Source organism: Eumetopias jubatus, unplaced genomic scaffold (assembly GCF_037043125.1).
Source record: "Eumetopias jubatus isolate StellerSeaLion01/CBP00866 unplaced genomic scaffold, mEumJub1_p1.0 scaffold_6, whole genome shotgun sequence".
NCBI lineage: Eukaryota > Metazoa > Chordata > Mammalia > Carnivora > Otariidae > Eumetopias > Eumetopias jubatus.
The window spans coordinates 138,980,979-139,004,665 of record NW_028274812.1 but is presented as its reverse complement, the minus strand read 5'-3'; the positions used below and the strand labels follow the sequence as shown (position 1 = coordinate 139,004,665).

Below are 23,687 nucleotides of genomic sequence, written 5' to 3'. Positions count from 1 at the left end.
TAAAGGTAACGGAGTCTTTCATAAATATGAAGCACTATTAAAAATAAACCAGGGGGCGCCTGGGTGGCTCAGGCAGTTACGCGTCTGCCTTTGGCTCAGGTCATGATCCCGGGGTCCTGGGATCGAGCCCCGCATCAGGCTCCCTGTTCAGCGGGAAGCCTGCTTCTCCCTCTCTCACTCCCCCTGCTTGTGTTCCCTCTCTCGCTGTCTCTCTCTGTCAAATAAACAAACAAAAATCTTAGAAATAAACAAACCAACAAACCAGGACTCCCTTTGAACCTGCCACAGAAACACACAATGACGTGTGCAGAGGAATCTAAGCCTCGGAGCGGGGGGAGGTTCACAGGATTTTAGAGCGCTGCCTTTTATATGAAAGAGGACTTACAGGGCTTTAGGAAATTCATCCTACCATTTTTCCAAGAGGAAAGACTATCTGCCTCGATTCTGGCGGTCACTGGTGATCAGCGGGCTGCTCTGGTGCCCTGCCCTCTACTACTTATCCTCGAGGCGATCATGCTCCCCAGAACCTCCCGGGCCGGGACGGGTCAGTAGAGAACAGGGTCGGGAGGAGGGTTAGGTGGGCTTTTTCAGCCATCCCGAGTGCGGTATTCTCTCCTGCTCCCTTCAAGGTCAGGGTACCTGCGTCCGGTTCCACATCACCGAGGCTCTCGAGTGGCCCAGCTTATTCCTACACGGCCCTTTGTCATAGTGTCTGAGGAAAATGTCATTCTGAAAAACAAAGAGAGAGGTTTCCGTACACACGCTCTTTTGAACTGAGACATAAACACTAACCACGTCGGATCACCTTGGTGGAATCAAAGGCTCTTTCGGGGAATATAAATGGCGGCCTCCAGGGATTCCAAGGCTGCAATCTTTAGACTCTATCACAGCACGTTTACACATCACCGAGTGAAAACGGATCATAATCATCGAGACTCTTGACTGAGTCTAGAGAGGATCGGAGTCCTACCCAGTCATCTCTGACAGGTGGCTGCAGGACAGGTGCGATGTGGAATGAGGATCGGGAGCGGAGGGCCCGTGAGAAAAAAAATGCCAGCAGCTGAAATGGGAAACACAGACGTGGGGTCCTGAGAAGGTAACTAACTTGCTGTGGGAAGAAGGAGAAGAAAACCACAACAGAGAGATGAACTCTGTCGGGAAGATGACGGCCATACTCTGGACATGTGGAACCTGAGGGACACTTGAGATATTCACGCCACCCTGTTCGAAAGGCAGCTGATTACACAGATGAGAATTGGGGGGAAGACGGGAATCGGCAGCCATGGGGTGGAGGAAACCACAGAAGTGGATGAGAGCACCCAAGGGACACAGGGTGGTCAGGCAGGCAACGCGGACGTCAAGGAGGACGACCCTGGGCGGCTCAGGTGACTCTTGGGTTCAGGGTGGTGAGCTCGAGCCCCAGGCCCAGTGAAGAGCCTGCTTAAGAGTCTCTCTCTCCCTCCTCCTCTGCCCCTCCCCCTTCTTGCTGTCTAACTCTAAAAAAAGAAAAAGAAAAAGAAAAAAGAATGAGTCAAGGAGGCACCTGGAAAGGAAACAGAAGTGGCCAGAAAGGTAGAAGGAAAGCAGCAGAGATGCCATCACTGAAATGGAGGTGGTCACGCCGTCAGAGGCAGAGGAGAACCTAGGCGAGAGGAGGACTGAAACATCACTGGAGTTTACCCAAAAGGCAGCACTCAAAGCCTTGGAAAAACACAGTCAGGGCTGTGAGGACGTGGCAAGCTGAGTGCACGTCAAAGACTGGAGGTAAGTATCCACAACAAGAGGTGGTTATGCTGTGTGAGGCTTGGCTTCTAAGAGAAGGGGAGAGAGAGAACGGTAGGAAGGGAGACATGTAGGTTGGAGAAAAGTGTAACTCGTTTTTAAGTGGGACACACTGAGCACACGGAGATGTTAGTGGAAATTGAAGGCACAAGAGAGAAAAGAGATAATGGAAGGGGACGAGTCTCTGAGGTCCCCAAAGCAGATTAAGAATACTTCGTCCAGTGAACCAGCAGGGATGAGGACCAAGGCAGGAGCAAATTTGACACCCCAGCAAAGCTCAAAAATCACTCCATTTGGGCATCCACCTCGGGCTTGGCTCTTGGACAATCATTCTGCTCCCAGACCCACGCTCTGAAACTTTCCTAGAAACAAAGATCAACACCACCATCTGACACAGAACACTTGTCGAGAGAAAAACATCATTACCAACAAGCCAGTGCCCGGGCCAAAACTGAGAAAATGAGATCTCAGAAAACAATGACCAGAAAAAGATGCTTCAGTATTTGAAGTCTGTGTATCCAGCCTTTTAACATCTGTACCATTTCAACTCGAGCACCGGAACAGTCCAAGTAACAGAACAGTGTGTTCTTTGCAACACCATACCCCAAACATATTTCAGCCAAAGGATGGGGAGATCTGGCACACATCTTTATTCCCTTACGTTCTTGCCTCTTAAAAAGAACCTCATGGGCTCAGCTTCCTTGTGGATATGAACCCAATTAATGTTCTGGTTAAACCTGAAGGCAAACAGAAAAGATTTCTTTCCTTTGTAAAAACACAGGGGGTGTGCAATCAATGAAAACCTCGCCCAGAGTATCACACGTTTGGAATCATAATAGGTCTCAAATATCCCACATACTTGTAATTCAAGGGGTTATGATAAACAGTATTAAAAAATAAATAAAAACACTTCTTTCAACCTGAGCTGCTGAGCTTCCACAGTCTTAAATTCAGTTTTCTTTCCCCCAATTTATAACACTGCTTGAAATACTGAGATCAGGCTGTTTAAAATTCTTCCTCACAGATGTCATCTGAAACAACTTAGCTAATTTTCAGTTAAAAATCAGGCATGTGGTGACCAGCATGCACCCTGTATTAACCGCACACTGACTCACTGACTGCGTGATACAAAAGCATCACCAGAGCTGCTCATCAAATCGAAGCAAACTAAGCAATTGAAAAGTTGAGTGGGGCGCCTGGATGGCTCAGTCGGTTGGGCGTCCAACTCTTGATTTCGGCTCAGGTTGTGACCTCAGGGTCGTGTGATCGAGCTCTGCCTCAGGCTCCACACTCAGTGTGGAGTCTGCTTGAGATTCTCTCCCTCTACCCTTCCCCCCGACTTGACTTGCGCTGACTTGCTCTCATTCTCTCTCTAAAATAAGTAAGTCTTGTAAAAAAAAAAAAAAAGAAAGAAAGAAAGAAAGAAAAATTGAGAAAAGAATGTCCACCTCACCATGATGGAGGGCTCACACTGATACGGACATATTTCATTAGTCCAGATGGCCAAAATAGGGACTATCTATTCCTATTTGGGGTAGCACACGTGCTAGAAGAAACACCAGAACTGAAGGAAGATCTGTTCATCAGTCCCTCACACCACCTTTTTTTCCTCTCATCTAAGCGCGCCCTTAGAGCAGAGCGGCTTTCCTAGCTGTGGTCAGAGGGAGCTGTGACAATGGAGGAAGGCCTCAAAAAGACGTGATATGGCTGGCTGCGAAGATGGAGAAAGGGGCCACATACCAACGAAGGCAGGCAGCTTCTAAAGGCTAGAAAAAGCAAAGAAATGGATTCTCCCCTGGAATCCAGAAAAGAATGCAGCCCTGAGGACACCTGGATTTTAATCCAGTGAGACCCACATCAGAGTGCCAGAGGACAGAACTAAAGACAATAAGTTTGTGCTGTTTTAAGCCACTACGTTTGTGGTGATTTGTTATAGCAACAAAATAAATGAATACACTGACAGTTCTTTACATGATAAAAGGAGACACTGCCCCCCAAAGCAGGAAACGTCCCTAAAACAAAAGCTTGCCTTCACAGCTAAGCTGACACAGCTAACGGACTCAAAGAGACATTTGCTAGACATCTAAAGTAGCAGGTTCAGGGCGCCTGGGTGGCTCAGTCGGTTGGGTGTCTGCCTTCGGCTCAGGTCATGATCCCGGGATCCTGGGATCGAGTCCTGCATCGGGCTCCCTGCTCCACGAAGAGCCTGCTTCTCCCTCTCCCCCTGCCCCTCCCCCTGCTTGTGTGCTCTCTCTCTCAAATAGATAAATAAAATCTTTTAATAAATAAATAAATAAATAAAAATAAAGTAGCAGGCTCAGAAAGTATCCTTAAGAAAAATAACCTTCTTTTGCAGGACAAATGTAGGCTCAAGATTTTAAAAGGAAAGGCTGAAGGATCCTGACGGTTGCACAGATAGAGTGGAGAAAAGACCACAGGAGAAGACACTTCCGAGTGGAACTTACGTCCAGGTTCTGGAGACAGTACCAGCAAAACGTGTGTTTGCAATTCTTGCACATCATCTGAGCACAGCCTTCGTTGCGTTCGATGTAAACCCGACAAACAGGGCACTGCTTAATGGGGGCTTCTGCGTCTGTCCCAAAGAGGGCCCTAGACACAAAATGGATGAGAAATTATGGGGGCAGAGATCAAGAATGCTGCTAGAACCACAACGGTGTACAGTAACCAGGGCTGGGGAAGCGTGCGCAGAGTGTAACTAATTCAACAGTTAACTTTATGGTCACCAACTGAATTCCTAGGGCTCCTGATGGGTAGGTAGTGGACTCCTCCTCATCTGAGCTTAATTCACTTCCATGGAAGAGGGTGGGGGTGAAAATAGGAGAGACACAGATTATTAGTTGTTCGGATAACTCAAAACAAAAAAAGAACCTTAATTCATTTACTTTTGGCTTGGAGTGATGATATAATTGTATTTTCCACACCTGACTTAACTCATTATTTTGCCAATTAGTGTTTCATTCCCTGAGCACACACTGTCTAAATAAAAAACACAAGCATTCTGCTACACAACAGAAAAACTAGCTCTGGATCTGACACAGCATAGATAAATCTTTCTGGTGATCTGTTCCGATAAACAGATGGAAGAGGTCAGGGGAGGCGATAATCAATATTTGAAAATAAATGCCCAGTCTCATTAAAGAGACCTGCTCCAGACAGATGAATAGGTCAGCACAGGCTCAGAGCCTTAGGGGACATGGAAAATAAGTGGAACACATTGGGGTGGGAAGGTTAGGGGGGCCACAGCACTGCATTGCACGTTAGTTACCGTTCATCAAAACCAGCCTCCAGCACACAGAATCACCAAGGTCACAAAGTGTTGCCAGATCCAGGATCAGGTTTGGTACTCACAATAACCTTATCAGAGCAGTGGGACAGTCACTATCTTAAGTCTCTTCCCCACCGCCATCTTTTTTTTTTTTTTTTCCCAAATAGAGAAACAGACTCATAGAGGCTGAGTGACTTCCATGAGGTCCCACAGATACCAAGCGACAATGTCAGAAGTCAACCTCTCGGGGCACCTGGGTGGCTCAGTCATTTGGGCGTCTGCCTTCGGCTCAGGTCATGATCCCAGAGTCCCAGGATCGAGCCTCAAATTGGCTCTCTGCTCAGTGGGGAGTCTGCTTCTCCCTCTGACCCTCCCCCCTCTCATTCTCTCTCTCTCTAATAAATAAAATCTAAAAAATAAAAATAAAAAAAGAACTCAACCCCTCTCTTCTCTGGGATCTTCACATTGTCCCATGATACCCACACACCTCACTGCCATGTGCAGAGGGTACTGGCTAAGAAGGCACATGCCTGCCATGTGCACTAGATCTATTTTTCCTCTTGGTTGGTTTGGTCTAAGATTCGAGCCCACTATCCTAGCCAGGCAGTGCTACTATTCCTAAAGAATGGTTCCACACACTCCGAGGGTGCGGGCTGAGTCAGCCAACTGGACTGGAACACTGGTACCTCTGTTCTTGCTCGTGCAGAATAGCCAGAGCCTCAAGCAAAGCAAGGGATCGAGCAGAAAAGTCTCTCGCTCTGGGCCTTTCTGCTGCCATAAAATCCTTCTGTACTGAAAGGTACAGATTTAATTGCTTCTCACTGTAACAGAACCTGAGCCTTGGCACCATCTTTCAGGTACCAAGTCCTGAGAGATGTAGCCTTTTCCTCTAGGACCTGTGCACTGAGCACTGCGCTGCCCTGAAGGACTGCTGTTTCTATTGTGGTGCTCTCCTTGACAGGACTGGCACGCCTCACAAACTGCCACACTGTCGGGTCACAAAATAATTTCCGCACCGCTTTGCAGCAGGAAGAACGAGGTAAATCCATAGCAGGTGCTCATGCTTCCTAAGCAAAAGGCTGTGGACAAGCCATGCCTTGCTATTGAAAACCAGTGGCCCGTGTGCCTCCCCCTACCTGAAGAGGAATCAAAACGTATACAAACCCTAATTTCAGCAGTCTCAGGGAGACTGTCCCAGGGTCAATACCTAAAAGTCCCTTAGAAAGGCTCTGTCAGTACTCTTTGTTAACAGCTTCCCAATTCGGAGACACTTCTCAGGGAAGTTCCCCAGGGAAATAACTAATCTCTAAATTCCATCACAAGAGAATTCCTTCTCCAGGCAACCTATTTGGGCTTTCTGAGAAAACCGGTGACTCATGCCAAAGACCGCTTCCTTTCTTACCCGTGTTCTGTTGGCAGGACGATGGGCTGACCATCTCTACAGGAGACTTCTGCGTGCCAAGCATCCTTGCAACAGGAGCAGAACTTCAGGTGACAGGAAGGGCACTCCACCTGCACAGGCTGAACCGGGTCACTGGAGGCAACAGGGCACACCGTCTGACAGTCCGCAACAGGGCACCATGTTCGGTAGGGGTCCAGGTGAACTTCTAAAGTACAAACAAAGAAAATGGGACGGTCTATGTGTCTTTCATACAGGCCCAAGCTTTCTCCCCTCCGTTCTTCTCTTCTATAGGCTAATATTTACGGAAGGTTAGTACCACTGAGGGCAGTGATTTCTACTCTTGGTCTTCATAATGGACCCAAACCTTCAAGGTCACTCAGCCCTGCCATGTTTCTCAAAGTAGGTGCTAGTGGAAGAAGCCACCACTGCCCTTATGAACAGATAAGGAGTGTTCTCACTAACCAAACTTGGCAATTCTTTTGGAATACTTCTCGCTTTCAGCACTCAAAGTAGGCAAAAATCTCAAGTCCCTGCTACAATTATTTGGGGCATTATCTTGGAGGAAAATTGGACCAGAAGGTCCTACTGAAGCAAAAGGAAAAAAGAAATTAAAAAAGGATTTTGTCCTTTCTGGGACTGAGAAATAAGTAGTGAGGTTTCTTACTGTTTTTTAGAAGGAACTGAAAGAAAAAGAAAGAAATCAAATAGTTTAGGGACCAAACTGTGCCTGGTGTGGCTTAGCCAAGAAGTCAGATTGGCTGTCAATTTGGATATTCTGTTGTCCTACCATATGTTAGTTAGAGACATTTGTAAAAGACTCACATGCTCTAAAATCAAAAGGTTTCATGAACCATAAAATGATAGTCAGTTATACACTACACCAGCCACATCCAAGTGGCCTGTAGGAAAGAATATGGAGTTGGGGGTAAGCCGACTGTCATTCTATTCAAATGTTTACAAATCTTGTTCAGTTTTCCATTTTTCTATTCAATAACAGACCTCACATTCTTGTCTTATGTGACCTTTAAGGGAATATATCATGTGAAAATGATGTTATTTGAGTAGAGTAGCCCTTTTTTCTCTGAACCGATGTATTTTGCGAATTTTAAACCAATGAGATTCCAGTTTTAAACCTCCTAAGGCTTATGATTCTTGTAAATTCCCACACAGGAGGCAAACAGACCCAAAGAGTGGTGCACAAAGGAAATGAAGGCATTAAGTATGAGCTTAGTGTTAAAGGTAATAATTTTACAAATTCAGTATCAGGGGAAATAAGTCCAAAATGTCCCAGCAAACACTGTCTCCATTAATCTCTCATCTAGAAAAGGCAACAATCGGATCCATGATTATAGGTTTTCATTCAAAAAGAGCATCCTTACACATATTTTCTTATCTAATAATTCTGGGGAATAGGGATTGGAGAATGATGAGCCAAATAAAATCAGAAAAGGGAAGCCTATGATTCACAGGTGCTCAGACCCCAAGAGAGATGGACTCTTGAAAGAAATTCCTAAAAGTTTGGGACAGGCTAGTTAGAAAGTCAAGGGGACAGTGACATACACCTATGCTCCAAGGTTTTGACCTTTTCTTTCCACACCATTGATACTTTTTTCCAAACTCTTATAACTGCTTCACAAACACTAAATCCAAAGAAACGAAGTCTGGTATATAAATTAGAGCTAAGGATACCCACATCACCTACCTACTTAACCACCCATTCTCAATCACGGGTCTTTTAAAAGACTGACAATACAGAAGGGAAAGGAAAGGAAAGGAAAGACACATATTACAGTTAAACTTATAGCATCCCTGCGGATCACCCTAAAAAGATACAAGGACACAACTTGTCCTCATAATTCTAACCCAAATTATTTGGTGGAAATTCTGACCTGTTTGTTTCTACCAACTTATTTCATGTATCTGGATTGCCACAATCAAAGCAGAAACAATAAATACGGGAGCAGTTACAAATTTTGATGAATTCCCATAAAAAAAAAAAAAACCTTAGGAAGCAAAGCAGCTGATACACACAGTCCAATCAAAAAGCAAGGGAAGAGTCTGAGCCACAGAAAACAGTGATGCTCTGTATTCTTCTCCACTTTGACAGTACAGGAATGATCATATGAAGGAGGGTGGTGCAAGGGGCAAAAGGGAGACATTACAGCTTTCTACTTATTTCGTTAGAAGTCTTGTTCTTTAGGGATAGCTTAGAGAGCTTAACCAACACCCAAAGTGGAGTTACCAGGAGGCAGATTTTAACTCTATCCAAAAATGGTATCAGCTACTCAAGACACCTCTATAGGATCCAGGCAACGTCCGTCCCAACTCCTTTCACTCCACCTTGCTGAGAACGCCCACATCTCTATAGACACAGAACATCGCAGACTTGCGCTCTCAGCCTTCCGCGCAGCCACGGTGTGGTCATGTGACATGGTTCTGGCCAACAGGAGGTGAGGGGAGGTCCGTCAAGGGGCTTCTGGGACTAGATTTCCTTCCGGATCCGCAGGCAAGAGTCTCCCTTCAGTCTGTGTGCCTTTGAACACAGCCGTGGGAAGCTGTGATGCCTGGGCCAGGACAACTCTGGGAATTCTGAGGGGAAAATTACATGAGTTGGAGAAGTTGAGCCGCTACGTCGACCGCACCTGCAACAGCCTACCTCTGGATTTCCTGTGTGCGAGGTAATTCAGTGCCTTCACTGGCTAAGGCACTTCTAAGTCCGGCATTCTGTTCCTTGCAGATGAAAGCATCTCAACCCATAAGGTTACCTCCAGCGACAGTGAGCAAAGGCCCAGGTCAAACAAGGACTGTTCTTCCCCTGCGGCACGTAGTTTTAAAGTCTTTCCCAACCCGAGGTTATAGGTCAGGCACATGGAAATGTGTGGATGCAAACAGAAATAAAATATATACTACACATATCATCCTGTAGAAAACCTTATCTACCATAATAAAAATTTATTTTTATTATTAACCTTTTTTAAAAAATTAACACACTACGTCAGACTCAAAAGGTTTTTGTGTAGGTTAGTAGACAAATGATGTACATCCATATAGTTGAACACTGTGTAGCTCTAAAATAAGGTGAATCAATGTGACAATATGGAAAGATCCCAAAGTTATATTGCCAATTCAGAAATGCGGATTGAGGAAGAGTATAAATGAACCATGTTTATAAGAATATGTATATATAGAAATGTTTTAACATTTTCAGAATATCTAAGAAGCATAAAAACAGTTATCCTTGAGTAAAGGTCAGGGGTTGGGAGAGGAGGCAAAGATTTACTTTGATACTAAACTTGAATTAATTTTTTAAAAATATTTTATGTATTTTATTTATTTGAGACAGAAAGAGAGAGAGAGAGAGCATGAGTTGGGGGGGGGCAGAGGAAGAGGGAGAAGCAGACCCCCCACTGAGCAAGGAGCCCCACGCAGGACTTGATCCCAGGACCCTGAGATTATGACCTGGGCCAAAAGCAGCCACTTAACCAACTGAGCCACCCAGGTGCCCCTAAACTTGAATTTAAAAAGAAACAGGAGCAAATACTACTTCTATAATTTTTTTTTTAAGATTTTTTAAATTTATTTTTCAACAGAGAGAAAGACACAGCGAGAGAGGGAACACAAGCAGGGGGAGTGGGAGAGGGAGAAGCAGGCTTCCCTCTGAGCAGGGAGCCCGATGTGGGGCTCGATCCTAGGACCCTGGGACCATGACCTGGGCTGAAGGCAGACGCTTAATGACTGAGCCACCCAGGCGCCCACCGCTTCTATAATTTTTTAAAGCTAGTTTTAAAAGGCCACTGTCAAGGGCACCTGGGTGGCTCAGTCGGTTGGGCATCTGACTCTTGGTTTGGGCTCAGGTCATGATCTCAGGGTCAGGAGATCGAGCCCAGCTTCAGGCTCTGCACTTAGTGGGGAGTTTGCTCAAGATTTTCTCTCTCTCCCTCTCCTCCCCTTCCCCCCCCGCATTCCACCCGCCCACCCCCCGTGCTTGCACACTCTCTCTAAAATAAATAAATAAGGGTGCCTGGGTGGCTCAGTCCGTTAAGCATCTGCCTTCGGCTCAGGTCATGATTTCAGGGTCCTGGGATTGAGTCCCACATCTGGCCTACTGCTCAGCGAGGAGTCACCTTCTCCCTCTTGCTCTCACTCTCTCTCTCAAATAAATAAAATCTTTAAAATAAATAAATAAATAAAACTTTAAAAAATTTTTAAAAATAAAAGGCTACTATCAATTCTGGCATATGAACGGCAGACTAATAATTCTGGATCTAAGCTGTCTTCTGGAAAATCATCTACTTTCTGTATTCAAATTTCCCGTTTCACATTCTTCTCCATATATACAATTCTCATTCTATGCTTTTCCTTTCCCTAAAAATCCTTTCATCTTTAACTGAGTTATAGCCTATGCATTCTTAAAGGACCTTCTTTAAAGTACCTACTACATACTTGTCTTAATTTTGGTGTCACAGAATCCGTATCTTGTTCATTGCTGTGCTCCAGTCACTTCATGGAGATAACCTTTCTCTCTTTAGATTGTAGGCAAGGGCTACCTATTTTATTTGTGTGCTCCAGTCTACCTGACACAGTGATGGGATGCTTCCTGTTGATTTAAAGCAGTCCTTTTTGGTTTTTGCAAAAGCTAGATACACTCCTCTGCCAACAACTGACTTACAATACATCCACTACTAATACCATCTTGAATTGCCTTGCACTGGAATTTATTTTCCATTCTCTTCTAGGACTCTCATCAACAGATGTACATGGCACACTAAAATCATCCAATACTAGTCCTGGGGTTGAAGGTATGTTACGATCATTATTAGACTTTAAATCTCCACCCACCTCAATTAGGCTCTCTACATTTGGAAAGACACCAGCTTGGCAAAACATGGAAATTTACATATAGCACTTTCAAAATTAAACCTCCTTTATGAAGCGTCACTTATAAGGATGACAATGAAAAAAAATTTCTAACATTAAAATGGATAATTACTACCCTTGCTAGAACCCTACTTACTGTCTCCCTGTACCTAACATCCATTTCACCTTCCTGCCTCATGTCAGTCCTTGGATGAGTGATCCACATTCACTGATTCTCCTTCCAGTCCCCTCATTTCCTCCTTAAGTCTCTAAAGTTTTTATTCCCAGCTCATTAATAAACTGCTCTCTGAAAATTAAAACTGCCATCCCTCTACTCATATCTAGCAAATGTTTCTCATTCCATCTTCTATCTGATACTCTTGTAGCTCTCTTCCATAAGTCACCAACCTCTCTATTTTCTTCCCACAACCTTCCTTCTCCTTTCACATCAATACTGCTTCCTTTGGTTCCATCAATGGATGGTGTCTAAGATTCAGTCCTGGATTTCTCCGGTATTTACTTGTTTACAGAACCCATGCCATGACTAAGGCTCAATCTTGCTTTAATTTGGACTATTCCAAACTTCTTTAGGCTTGACTTCTTGTGATGATATGCCTGAAAACTTAGGCAAGTGTCTATTACTCATTGTTCATTCAACAAATGATCAATTTCAGGGATTTTTAGAGACCCTGGGCTTACAGAGATGAAGATAGAGGTTTGCTTCTCAGAAATCTCAGTGTGAAAAGGACAAGAGATGTTTAAAATAAAATGTAAAAAACAAAACCAAGCCATGTAATAACTGACAGAGCACCCCACAAGATAACATAAATGAAATTATTATTATCTGTGAGCAGCTTTTAGGGGTGGAGGTAAGGACTGTTTAATATACAGAAAGTTTTTTTAATACAGAAATATTTTAATGCTTTTCTTCCTAATGAAGTTTTCCCTTTTAATCAGCTCTAAACTCAGGAAGTAAAACGGGTCGTTCCTAATCACAGTACAAAGCAGATGACGCAAGCTGAGATAAAACACAAAGAGATTAAGTTCGAGAGAGCTAAAGCACCACATAAACAGAGATCAAAAAAACAAAAAACAGTCCCTGGAATAGCAACTCCGTAGGAAGCCAGAGTGTGGAAGGTATAAAAGGGAAAGAACAGTCTCCTTCCAGATATTGGAATAAAGACTCTGTATTTAAGAAGACACCGAGCAAGAACATTAGCAGTCGCCTCCTAAAGTGGGGTCTTGCCTGCAGTCAAGAACCTACTCCCATCTTCTCTCAACTCTGCATTCAGGGACATCACATGAACCGCCCACTTGAGAAATCAGCCATGATGAGAGTATTTACACCACGGAAACTGGCAAACACTATAAATCAGAGCCTCCCCAGGCCCCCCCAAACCTGTTTACCAACATATCACTGAACAAACTGAGAGCAAATACTTAAATATATAAACCCTACTTCAACACCGTCAAGTGGGGGGCACAGAGTGGGCAACGAAGGAACAGAACTTAGCACAAGAAGAAGAGAAATTGAAACTACAACAGTGGCAGTTCCTTTAGCCATATTTGCTGGCCAGCCTTTTCCCCTTCCTGAACATTCTACATATAGAAAAGTACTTATACCTGAAGGAACTTCCTGTGTTTCCGATGGGTGCATAGCTTCTTCTTCTAAAGAGCATTTGGTATTTGGTCATATTCCTGTTTATTGTTCATTAATTGCTTTTCATACATCTGACTGCGATCTTTAACTCAGTGAGAGTTACCCTAGAGGACAGGTAGGCTGTTTCTCCCACTTAGAATGATAGCATGTCACAAGTAAATATTTCTGGATCTCCCTATCTGACTTCCAAGCACCCTTCACAGCGCCAATCAGATGGGATGCACTCAGTACACTCCTGTCCACCCAGCAGGTCAAAATTTTTCCTTTATAAATACAGAGGGTCATGGGAGAAAACAGAGGACAGATATCTACGAATTTAAACCAATTATTTCTCTCAAAGAGAGCCCCCCTTCAGCCACCCTTTATTTGTTTTTAAGTTTTTATTTATTTATTTAATTTTTAAAGATTTTATTTATTTGAGAGAGAGAGAATGAGAGATAGAGAGCACGAGAGGGAAGAGGGTCAGAGGGAGAAGCAGACTCCCTGCTGAGCAGGGAGCCCGATGTGGGACTCGATCCCGGGACTCCAGGATCATGACCTGAGCTGAAGGCAGTCGCTTAACCAACTGAGCCACCCAGGTGCCCTTAAGTTTTTATTTAAATTGCAGTTAGTTAACGTACATTGTAATATTTACTTGGAGGTGTAGAATTTAGTGATTCATCACTTACATACAACATTCATTGCTCATCCTAACAAGTGCCCTCCCTAGTCCCTTTCACCCTTTTAACCCATCCCCACGTCTGCTTCCCCTCCAGTAACCCAGTTTGTTCCCTGTAGTTAAGAGTCTGTTTCCTGGTTCACCTCTTTTTTTCTCCCCCTGTTCATCTGTTTTGTTTCTTAAATTCCACATATTAGTGAAAGCATAGGGTATTTGTCTTTTTCTGACTTATTTTGCTTAGGATAATACTGTCTAGCTCCATCCATGTTGTTGTAAGTGGTTCTTTTTTGTGGTGGAGTAATATTCCATTGTACATATACACCACATCTTCTTTATCCATTCATCTGTGAACAGACATTTGGGCTCTTTCCATAACTTGGCTATTGTTGATAATGCTGCTATAAATACCTCAGGGTGCATGTGTCCCTTCAAGTCTATTTTTTTGTATGCTTTGGGTAAATACTTCATAGTGCAATTGCTGGATCATCAGCCACTCTTTTAAAGAATTTAAATAAAGAGAAAGCACTGCTAGTTAGACTCTGACATGATTAAAGCTTAAAGAAATGTCCCTCAACACAGGAAGCACCCACAGTAGCAATACAATATCATATGTTTATGTAATGTTTGTTTTTGGGCACAGGTATTTTTTACACAAGTACTTGACCTTGTCCTACAGCTTTGAAATATTGTTCTCGTTATGTAAAAGATACTTGCCAAAGGAGGTGTGCTGTTGTCTTCCTGCTGAACCATTAAGAGCAGAGTAAATAACTATTCTGGGGCAGAAAGACAAATCTAGCCAAATTCCTGACAGTCCCCTCAGCTTTATATTTCTATATTACCATAAGGAGCTAAGTTAACAATGAGTTAACAGAACATTCAAAAGAGTAGTGACTCAATTTCTCTAACTGGAGATGGAGATAGGCTTAAAGAGATTTATCCCTTGCAGTTAAACAGGACACACAAGCACATTTCCACAGAAGTACAGAAATTCATGAAGGACATTTTTTGAATGAGAAGAAAAGGTATATCGGTGCCTCTGGGCCTGAATGTACAAAGAATACTTAAATGATGTATTTTTTTTCTCTGCCTTCTTTATTTTTGATTCATGACAGAGACCTCTCTACTCAAAAGCACACTTTCTGCTTTTTCAACTGGGTAACTATTAATTTGGTTAGAACTGCTGGAGATAAGCCTCTGGAGCTGTTAGATTTGTGAGAGAACCAGATGACACTGAGCAAACATTACTTCTGCTTCTGAGAGTTATTTATAGCTGCCCATTTTTTAAAAACACATTTAAGTCGATAGGTTAAAACCATGAATAAGCAGCCAATCCAATTTTGATCTGAAAGATTTCCAACTTATATCAAAATGATGCAAAAGAAGCAATTTATACATGTAATAAGGCATTTATACATGACATTTTACAAGGAGCTAAGTGAGCAAAGAGAAGAGTCATAGGACATAATGTGGGAATAGTCATCAAGGGCCTGATCCAGATGATGATGATAAGGCCTAAGCATGATGAGAAGCCACTGGTGGGGGATGCCTTTTTTTTTTTTTTTTTGGTAGTTTTATTAACACAAATACAGTGTACACATAAGCTGTCCAATCATTTTCCTTACTACGCAGTCTGGCATTGGGATTGTTGACCCTGAAGGCCAGCTGGACTGCTCTTTCCAAAATGGCTTTGAGGTTCTTAGAGGAGACATTTTGAGCAATCTCTGCACAGTAAGATTTGTTGCACATCAGCAGCTCTTCAAGCTCTTGATGTTGTAGACTAGGAACTTCTGAAAGCCACTGGACAGCTTGTGCTTTGTTTTCTTGTTGCTCCCATAACCAGTGCTGGGCATCAAGATCCAGTCCTTGATTCTTCTGTGCACCCGATTGTCAATGCCTCTGGGTTTCTACCAGTTGCACTAATTCTGACATATTGATCTGACTGGTGCCAGATGAACTTCTTGGTCCTCTTTTTAACAATCTTGGGCTTCACCAGAGGTCTGAGGGCAGCCATGATGCCGAATAGGAGATGGCTGCCACCTCCCTGGGCAGCACCGAGGAAGACAGGGGAGTGCCTTCTTGATTAGGGGAGAGCCGTGATATGACTACCATTCTTAGAAGATGACTCTGGCTACTGTAGGGAGAATGGGTGGTGGTAGAACAAAGTGGCAACACAGATATTACAGTGATCCAATCTAAGATCTGGATTAGATGTTAGAAGTGAAAGTACTGACAATTTGGAGCATACTTTGAAGGTGAAACAGTCAAGATTTCCTAGTAAAGATGCAGTTGGATGCAGTCATCTCAAGTCAACAAGCACTGATCTAGAAAGCTTCCTGGAATGTAGTATTGTTGAATAAATGAAGAAGCAATGTAACAGAAGTATAAGAAATGGTATCAGTAGATCAATTGCCAATGGTAATAAAAGATAATGGCGGGATACACAGCAAGGTTCTATATTGCTCAACCCTGCATTCAGGTATTTCCCGAGAACAGAAACAACTACTCAGGGAGATTTTTGTATAGGGCATCTTGGAGTCTCTTGGAGAAGAGCACCTCCCAACAGAACAGGGATCCACACACACAAGTCTGGCCAGATTACACTGAAAAGCACATCTGCCCTTCAGATTGCTCGTCAGCCCAGCTCCTAGAAGAGCAGCTCCAAGTCAATGTCCATAGAAGCTAAAAGAATCATTTTATTTAAGAATTACTAAAATTTCAATATGCCATTAAGAGCACAATTTTGCTTTATATCTGTCAGGTAACAGGATGTACCACGAATGGAACCTAGAGGCCGGATTACCAGAAAAGGAAAAAACGCTGAAGGGGCATCAGATATTAGCATTCCTAAACTGACACCAAAGAACCAACTGGTGGACACCAGGTGGAAGCCATATTGCTTTACATGAACAAGGGCTTCCTCCCCTCACTCTTGACTCCACCCCAATGAGCTGAGAGGAGTCAGAAGACGGGGCGGGGAGGGGGTTGTATAGTAATAAAAAGTGTTTTAAAAATTTTTGCATTAACCCTGTACAGGTACAGGTTAAAAATATTGTGAATTCAATTCTAACTCCTGGTTCTTGGCCTCAGAAACAGAGTTATTAGGTAGATAAATAAAATGCACAATTATCCCAAAAGTTTAAGGTTTAGTTTCCTCCCCCTTCAAATTTCTATTCCAAAGTTGGAGGAAAATGAACTCATGCATATTCAACTAATCTCTTCTGCATCAGCAGTGATGAAAGCGTCATGTAGCTCTGAGATGGGGGTAAGTTCGGGAATCTAGAAAAAGAGAAACCGGGGGCCAGTGTAAATCATTCCCAGTGGTGCCCCCAACACTTTGACATGAACATGATTTAGCAGTGATTAAATGTAATGGACTTACATCAGAGACAGACAAATTCACAAACTTCAACCAGAATTTACTTATGAAAATTAAAACTGATTACTGGAGTAAAGCTCCATGATTGATCTAAGACTGCTTGTTCATATAAATTATGCAAGGCAGGAAATGCTATTTAAAGCTATTTCTACTTCTGTATTCTGACAATTATTGAGAAATAGAAACATTCTGAGAAAATAAAACTGCCATGAGACCTAAGGGCCATGTCTAACCCCAGTGATTGCCTTCAGTTTTCAAAAACTGAGCTCAAGACCCTTGGTTTCCCCAACCGAAACTATCAGCATTAGGTATGCAGAGTTTGCTTTTTTATTCTGTTGTAAATTCTCTTAACTAACACGAGTGGGTTTTCTGCCACCGTGAAACTGTGCCAAAAAAGATAGCCCATGATTTCTTATTGTGGAAAACATGATACATCCAAGCTAATTATCAGCTAAAATAAAACAGTTTTAACTTTTATGACCCACTGCATTTTTAATTATGCCAAAGTTAATTTGCTTTCTGATATCTCAAAGAACAAAGGTCTTCTGTAAATAGTTAAAATGCAATTAAACTATACTGATCAGAATTAACATCTGCCATAGTAAATAAACTCAAATAGATGCGGCCATGAGGCAAGGGGATGCTGTCAAGACTGCTGAGGAGAAGCACAGAATTTCAAACGTGGAAACATCTGAGTTTATCTAGTCTAACGCTGGTATGTTAAAACCCACAGAAGTTAGGAGTTTGCTTTACTCATGGTTAGTGAGTACATGCTGGGACTGGGCTGTTTTTCCTCCTAGAATACCATTCTCTATGTAAAAACATAATCATGTTATTAAATAGATTTCCATTTCCATTATCAGCACGGGAACCTTTTCTCTTTAAAGCAGCCACTTTGAATGCTCCAGGTCAGCAAGTCACGATCTCCTTGGAGGTAGAGAAGGTGGATTTATGCTTTGAGTAAGAGCATGAAGGAACCGGATATGGCCGGTGGTGTAAGGAATTCGCTTTCATTATCACGGTGCCATACAATGCTTTATAATTTAGGACAATAAGGGTAAAAACATGCTGAAAAAGATATGGATTAAGATGAAAAGGGAACAAAAGTGGTATTGTTGTGTTATACACTCAGTCGAGGTATGATCTGGATTCTAGAAGATGCCTTCTTCATTTAGTTTAGAAAACTGGGATAAAGATAAGATGGGGTAGTGGTGTAGTGCTGAATAACAAAAACAACAACACAACAATGACAGTAATTGAGTGCGCACGGTGACAGACACACAATATTAACTCACTCTTTATGACAGCCCTAGCATAAGCCTTCCATTATTACGCCCCTTTTATAGATGAGGAAATGAAGTGCGCACAGGGAGAGGCAAACACTTCACACTGTGCCTATCATTTGGGTCCCCTTTAGAAATGTCACCCTACTGATGATAAATGTCTTTTCTTGCAGGTACGTTCGTTTTTTAGCTGAAATGTCTAGAGAGTACTGTTTTAGATTTTTAGAACTGACCCACAAGAAAGAGTTGATGGTAAAGGAGAGGAAGTAGGAAGCTGAGGAGAAAGTGTTAGCACCCAGAAGCACAGAATAGCTTCATAAGCAAACCCTAGACTTAGTCACACATTTACCGCAAAACACCAGAAAAGCAGGCTCAAAAAGAGAACAGGCGCAAGCTCACACACAGTCACACTCACATACACACTCACACACACACATTCACACTCACACACACACAATAAGAATGTGCTTGTGATCAGAAACTATGAAAAGGAAGATACCTAATGAGAGGTGGGGAGGTGTTAAAAAATCAAACCAGACCGACAAGAAGGTCATTGAAGTATCTCACAGCCCTAAAAAGAAAAACACCAAAAGAAACCAAATAACACACGGAGCTCTGGTGAGATAAAACCTTCAATGATCGGACGCAAAAGAGGGGCAGGGCGCATTTCACCAGGGACAGATAAAGGCATGAGATGAAACTTGAAGAGCCATATCATAAATGTTGAGACTCACAGTGAAAGGAGGCTGGGACAAGTGCTGAGAAGAGACGGCTTTCAGGGAAAGACGAAGCCACAGCTTACGGCAGAGTCTAGAAATGCACCTGGCACACAATAGATACTCAGTCCACAAAAAAGTAGATACTGAAGACGTGAGTGAATGCAGTAGGATTAACAGATAACAGGAAAATAAATTCCTATTTTACTTCACTTCTTTTCCAAGGAGAACACTATGACACTTGAACCATTGGTAGGAGTTTCCAGCAGCTATATGATAATACAAATATCCAAGAACAGACACGTTAACCTACCAAGACACGGAAGCAGTTTGCAATTACAAGTAAAACAGGGTCACAAAAAAATAGGAAAAGTGCTTAAGGAGTAGAGATGGAAAATCTTGACCCAATTTTCAAAAAAAAACACACTAGTTTGAAAAAGTAGATTCTGGGCAAGCAGATTCAAGAGACAAGCAAAATTCTAACATTAATCATCAGGCATCATGTGCTTTGAGAACGAGCAGAAAGTACAGCAGTGATCACTAACACATGCCAAACTTAGTATTCTCTTTTCTTTGTTAATATTGGAAGGCTGACACAGAAAAGGAAAGCCACAAACAGGGTAGTAGCCAACGGAAAGTCACAGATGGAAGGAGAGTGGATTCATAGAATAACCGATCGATGCCAAATGCCGTTTCTCCACTTTATGTAAACAGTGATGATTTAGGCTCTAGGATTACTATTCAAAATATTTTTCCCCATGAAGACTTGGATGAAAACAAAGCTATAAAAGGCAAACTAACCATATATGTAACATAAAGCAGAGGACAATTAAAAGACGGATGACAACTAAAAACTGAGAACTTGGTAAGCAATAAGATTTGGGGCAAAACTAATGAAAATTTTTGGAATTCAGATACAGGGCTGATACTGATCTGATTCTACATTTTTCCAGAGCCACAGCAATCTCTACAACTCTAGCTGAGAGTCCCGCCAGTGAGTTTTACTTTCCACCAGTTAAGTCATTTAGCTCATTCACAACATTAGTATTTAAAGCATTCCAAGATTCCATTCTAAACAGTTCCACATAAAATACTCTCATAGCAGGGGCACCGGGGTGGCTCAGTTGGTTAAGCATCTGCCTTCGGGTCAGGTCATGATTTGGGGTCCTGGGATCCTTGGATCGAGCCCCGCATCAGGCTCCCTACTCAATGGGGAGGCTGCTTATCCCTCTCTCTCTGCCCCTCCCCCCTGGTTGTACTCTCTCATTTTCTCTCTTAAATAAATAAAATCTTAAAAAAACCAACCAAACAAACAAAAAACCTTTCATGGCATTGACCTCAAAGTCACCTAGCTAGTAAGTCTTGAGTTTGAGGTAGGAAGTCTACCAAGTAAAAATGAGGTATACAATTTAAAGACTATGCCAATCAAGTAAATTCCATTATGTAACACTGTATTAATTTAAATTTACTCTTACTTCGCATGCCTATTTTCTTTTTTTTAACATTTAAAAATGTATACTTTAATAAGCATATAAACAATTAGGTAAGCTTGTGGAGAAGCTGACCAAGACACATATATTAGGAGATACAATTGTCCATCTAAATTTTCTAGATTTTTTTTTTTGCAGAGTATTTATTCAAATTGTTTACTATATAATTTCACTTGTGCCATTTTGGAAGTCCTTTATGTAAAGACTAGTCTTTCGTCTGATGACAAACGGCAGCCATAAGTGATTATTCTGGTCCTCCACGTTGGATAAATTCAATTTCTTCTTGAGATACAAGTTTCCTTCTGTATTTCTGAGGTAATGTTTTTATCATATCTGCAGTGTCTGGTGGACCCTGATGCATCAGCAAATCTGGGGATTTACTTCCCTTAGAATGCTGTGAAATTGAAGAGTGAGACAGTAGTCCTGCTGGTCTCAAATCTTCTGATATCATTAGGTTTAGGATTGTCTCTTCTGTCACAGAACCTTATTAATGGAGTATGTGGCTTGACTACCTGAACAACCCTGCTGGCAGACACCATCTTGCTGCCCATCATGATCCCTGGATGGGGCAGCAGCTCCCAGGGTGCTCGCTAGGCACAGAGATAACAGGAGTCCTGGGCAGCTGGGGGCAGGCCCTCTGGCATGCCTATTTTCTAATAATAATTCTTTATTATTATGGATGATAATGAAGAAGTACATGAATTGATACTGAAGAATTAACAAATTGCCTTCCAGAATCACCTCAGATCAAAATGTCTCTGGACCTTGGTTTCCTTTCTTATAAAATAAAGGAGTTGAACCAAATGGTCACCAGACTTAACATACTTCCAAACGTAATGTACTCCCATACTTTACAGTAGTAAAAATGTCGAATTGGCAGTTCCTCGAACACTAAACATAGAATTACCATTTGACCCAGCAATTCCACTCCTAGGTATATACCCAAAAGAACTGAAAGCAAGGACTCGAAAAAATACTTGTACCCCAATGTTCACTGCAGCATTATTCACAATAGACAAAAGCTAGAAACAACCCAAGTGTCCTTCAACAGATGAATGGTTAAACAAAATGTGGTATATACATACAATGGAATATTATTCTTCAGCCATAAAAAGAAATGAAGTCCTGATACATGCCACAACATGGATGAACCTTCAAGACATTACACCAAGTGAAATAAGCCAGACACAAAAGGAAAATATTGTATGATTCCGCTTACATGAAATATCTACACTAGGCAAATTTACAGACAGTAAGCAGAGTAGAAGTTACCAGGGGCTGGGGAAAAAAGGGAAATGGGAAGTTATTATTTAATTATAGTTTCTGCTTGGGGTGATAAATAGATGGGAGTGATGGCTGCACAACAGGCCACTGAACTGTACACCTAAAATGGGTGAAATGGTAAGTTTTATGTTTTTGATAGATGTTACCCTAATAAAAAAAAATATGGAATTATTCATTCAGATGTAGAAGCTTAGACACAGTCTATGTGATGCTAGGCAGGTCTCAACTTCTGCAATTGTCACTTTCTTCATCTATAAAACAGGGACAATAAAATCCATGATCAATTCATGGGATCTGTAATGGGACATCTGCCCAGAACTTGTGAGAAAAAAATAAATTCCATGCATGAGTCAAACTATTTGATCAATTTATAATGCATCAAAGCAAAGATACGCAAGGCCACATATGAAAGACTCACACATGAGAGAGAAATGTTCTTCTTTCCCCCCTCTTACGTCTTAGACTTTACTAATCCAGATTTAAAAGTTAGCAATCAGAAAATTGTATGTTCATGCTAGATGAGAGTCTATTTTATATACGCAATGAGACAATGCGTTCTAGCGGAACAATTTTCTCCTATTTCTTTTTTTTTTTTTTTTTTTAGATTTTATTTATTTATTTACAGAGAGAGAGAGACAGCAAGAGAGGGAACACAAGCCGAGGGAGAAGCAGGCTTCCTGCAGAGCAGGGAGCCCGATGTGGGACTTGATCCCAGGACTCCAGGATCATGACCTGAGCCGAAGGCAGTCGCTTAACCAACTGAGCCACCCAGGCGCCCTCTCCTATTTCTTAGATATAGAAAAGCAGACCATTTAGGGGCGCCTGGGGGGCTCAGTCAGTTTAAGCATCCAACTCTTGGTTTCAGCTCATGTCGTGACCTCAGAGTCCTGGGATGAAGCCCTGCATCAGGCTTTGCGCTCAGCAGGGAGTCTGCTTCCTCCTTCCCTCTCCCTCTGCCCCTCCTCCCGCTTGTGCACGTACACTCTCTCTCTCTCTAAAATAAATTTAAAAATCTTAAAAAGAAAGAAAAACAGACCATTTAGTTCAAGAATGTACAGAGTGTGACAGGAGGGAAATGGCTCCTTAAAAACGATCTTGGTAAAGGATCAAAAAAAAAATAAATCTTACAGATAAATAGGCAGTACAAATAGAAAAGCTATATAAATTACCCCAAGGCCAAAGTCAGAAAGAAAATGAGCCTGATAGATTGTAAATCGTATTAGAATGACACACACAGCCATCACTGTGATTACAGGTGTGGTATCAAAAGAACAAATGGTGACTATTACAAGCAGCAGTAAAAACGTTTGGGTCGATGAAGGTTTTGAAGTGATCTTCGAGAGTGGGAAAGCCGGTGGTAAAACCCACTTGAAGGAACATACTGTTTTGTAAAACTATCCAACTTTTGAAGAACTTCTCTCACATGAGCCAAATCAAAAATATACAACAGCCAACATAAGGAAGCTTCTATTTCCTGCTAGTCTGCATTTTTTCTGCCTGTGGCTGAGAAAGCGGAAATGTTACTTTGCAATTACAGTTTTTCCCCTTTCGGAGTGCCCTTGTGGCTTTGTTGACAGCCCACAGCCTCCTGAGCCTTCTATGGAGGTGAGTGTGAAGATGACACACAGAAAGCCGCAACTCACCGTGGGGACAGAAAGAAGAGGGCATACGTACCTCGTTCAAATTTTAACCGCTGGTAAAGCTGAAACTGATCCACAGGCACCAGGCAGGCAATCTGAAACCAGAGATATTAACAAGATGAGGTCTCTGTCCTCACTGGAGCCGAGAGTTCCAGCCTCCTAGGACTTCTCCCTCTTGTCTGGCTTACTTTATACCAGTGGTTTGAGAACTTCTTTTTCTCCCCACAGTTCCCGTGGTAAGACAAGCAGCAAT

General features: G+C 42.3%; 1 protein-coding gene and 1 pseudogene across 2 annotated transcripts in view; both read right to left on the bottom strand.

Annotated features, from left to right (window-relative positions):
* Positions 1–23,687, bottom strand: part of RNF144B (ring finger protein 144B) — a 79,663-nt gene that overhangs the window by 6,607 nt on the left and 49,369 nt on the right. For both annotated transcript variants that reach the window (XM_028107477.2, XM_088024135.1), the window contains exons 4-7: positions 23,469–23,529; positions 6,471–6,675; positions 4,248–4,392; positions 640–729 (exon numbers count right to left, since the gene is read on the bottom strand). In XM_028107477.2, the coding sequence (XP_027963278.1) occupies positions 640–729; positions 4,248–4,392; positions 6,471–6,675; positions 23,469–23,529 (501 nt within the window). The remainder of the gene's footprint in view (positions 1–639; positions 730–4,247; positions 4,393–6,470; positions 6,676–23,468; positions 23,530–23,687) is intronic.
* Positions 20,654–21,064, bottom strand: LOC114212566 (alpha-ketoglutarate dehydrogenase component 4 pseudogene; annotated as a pseudogene).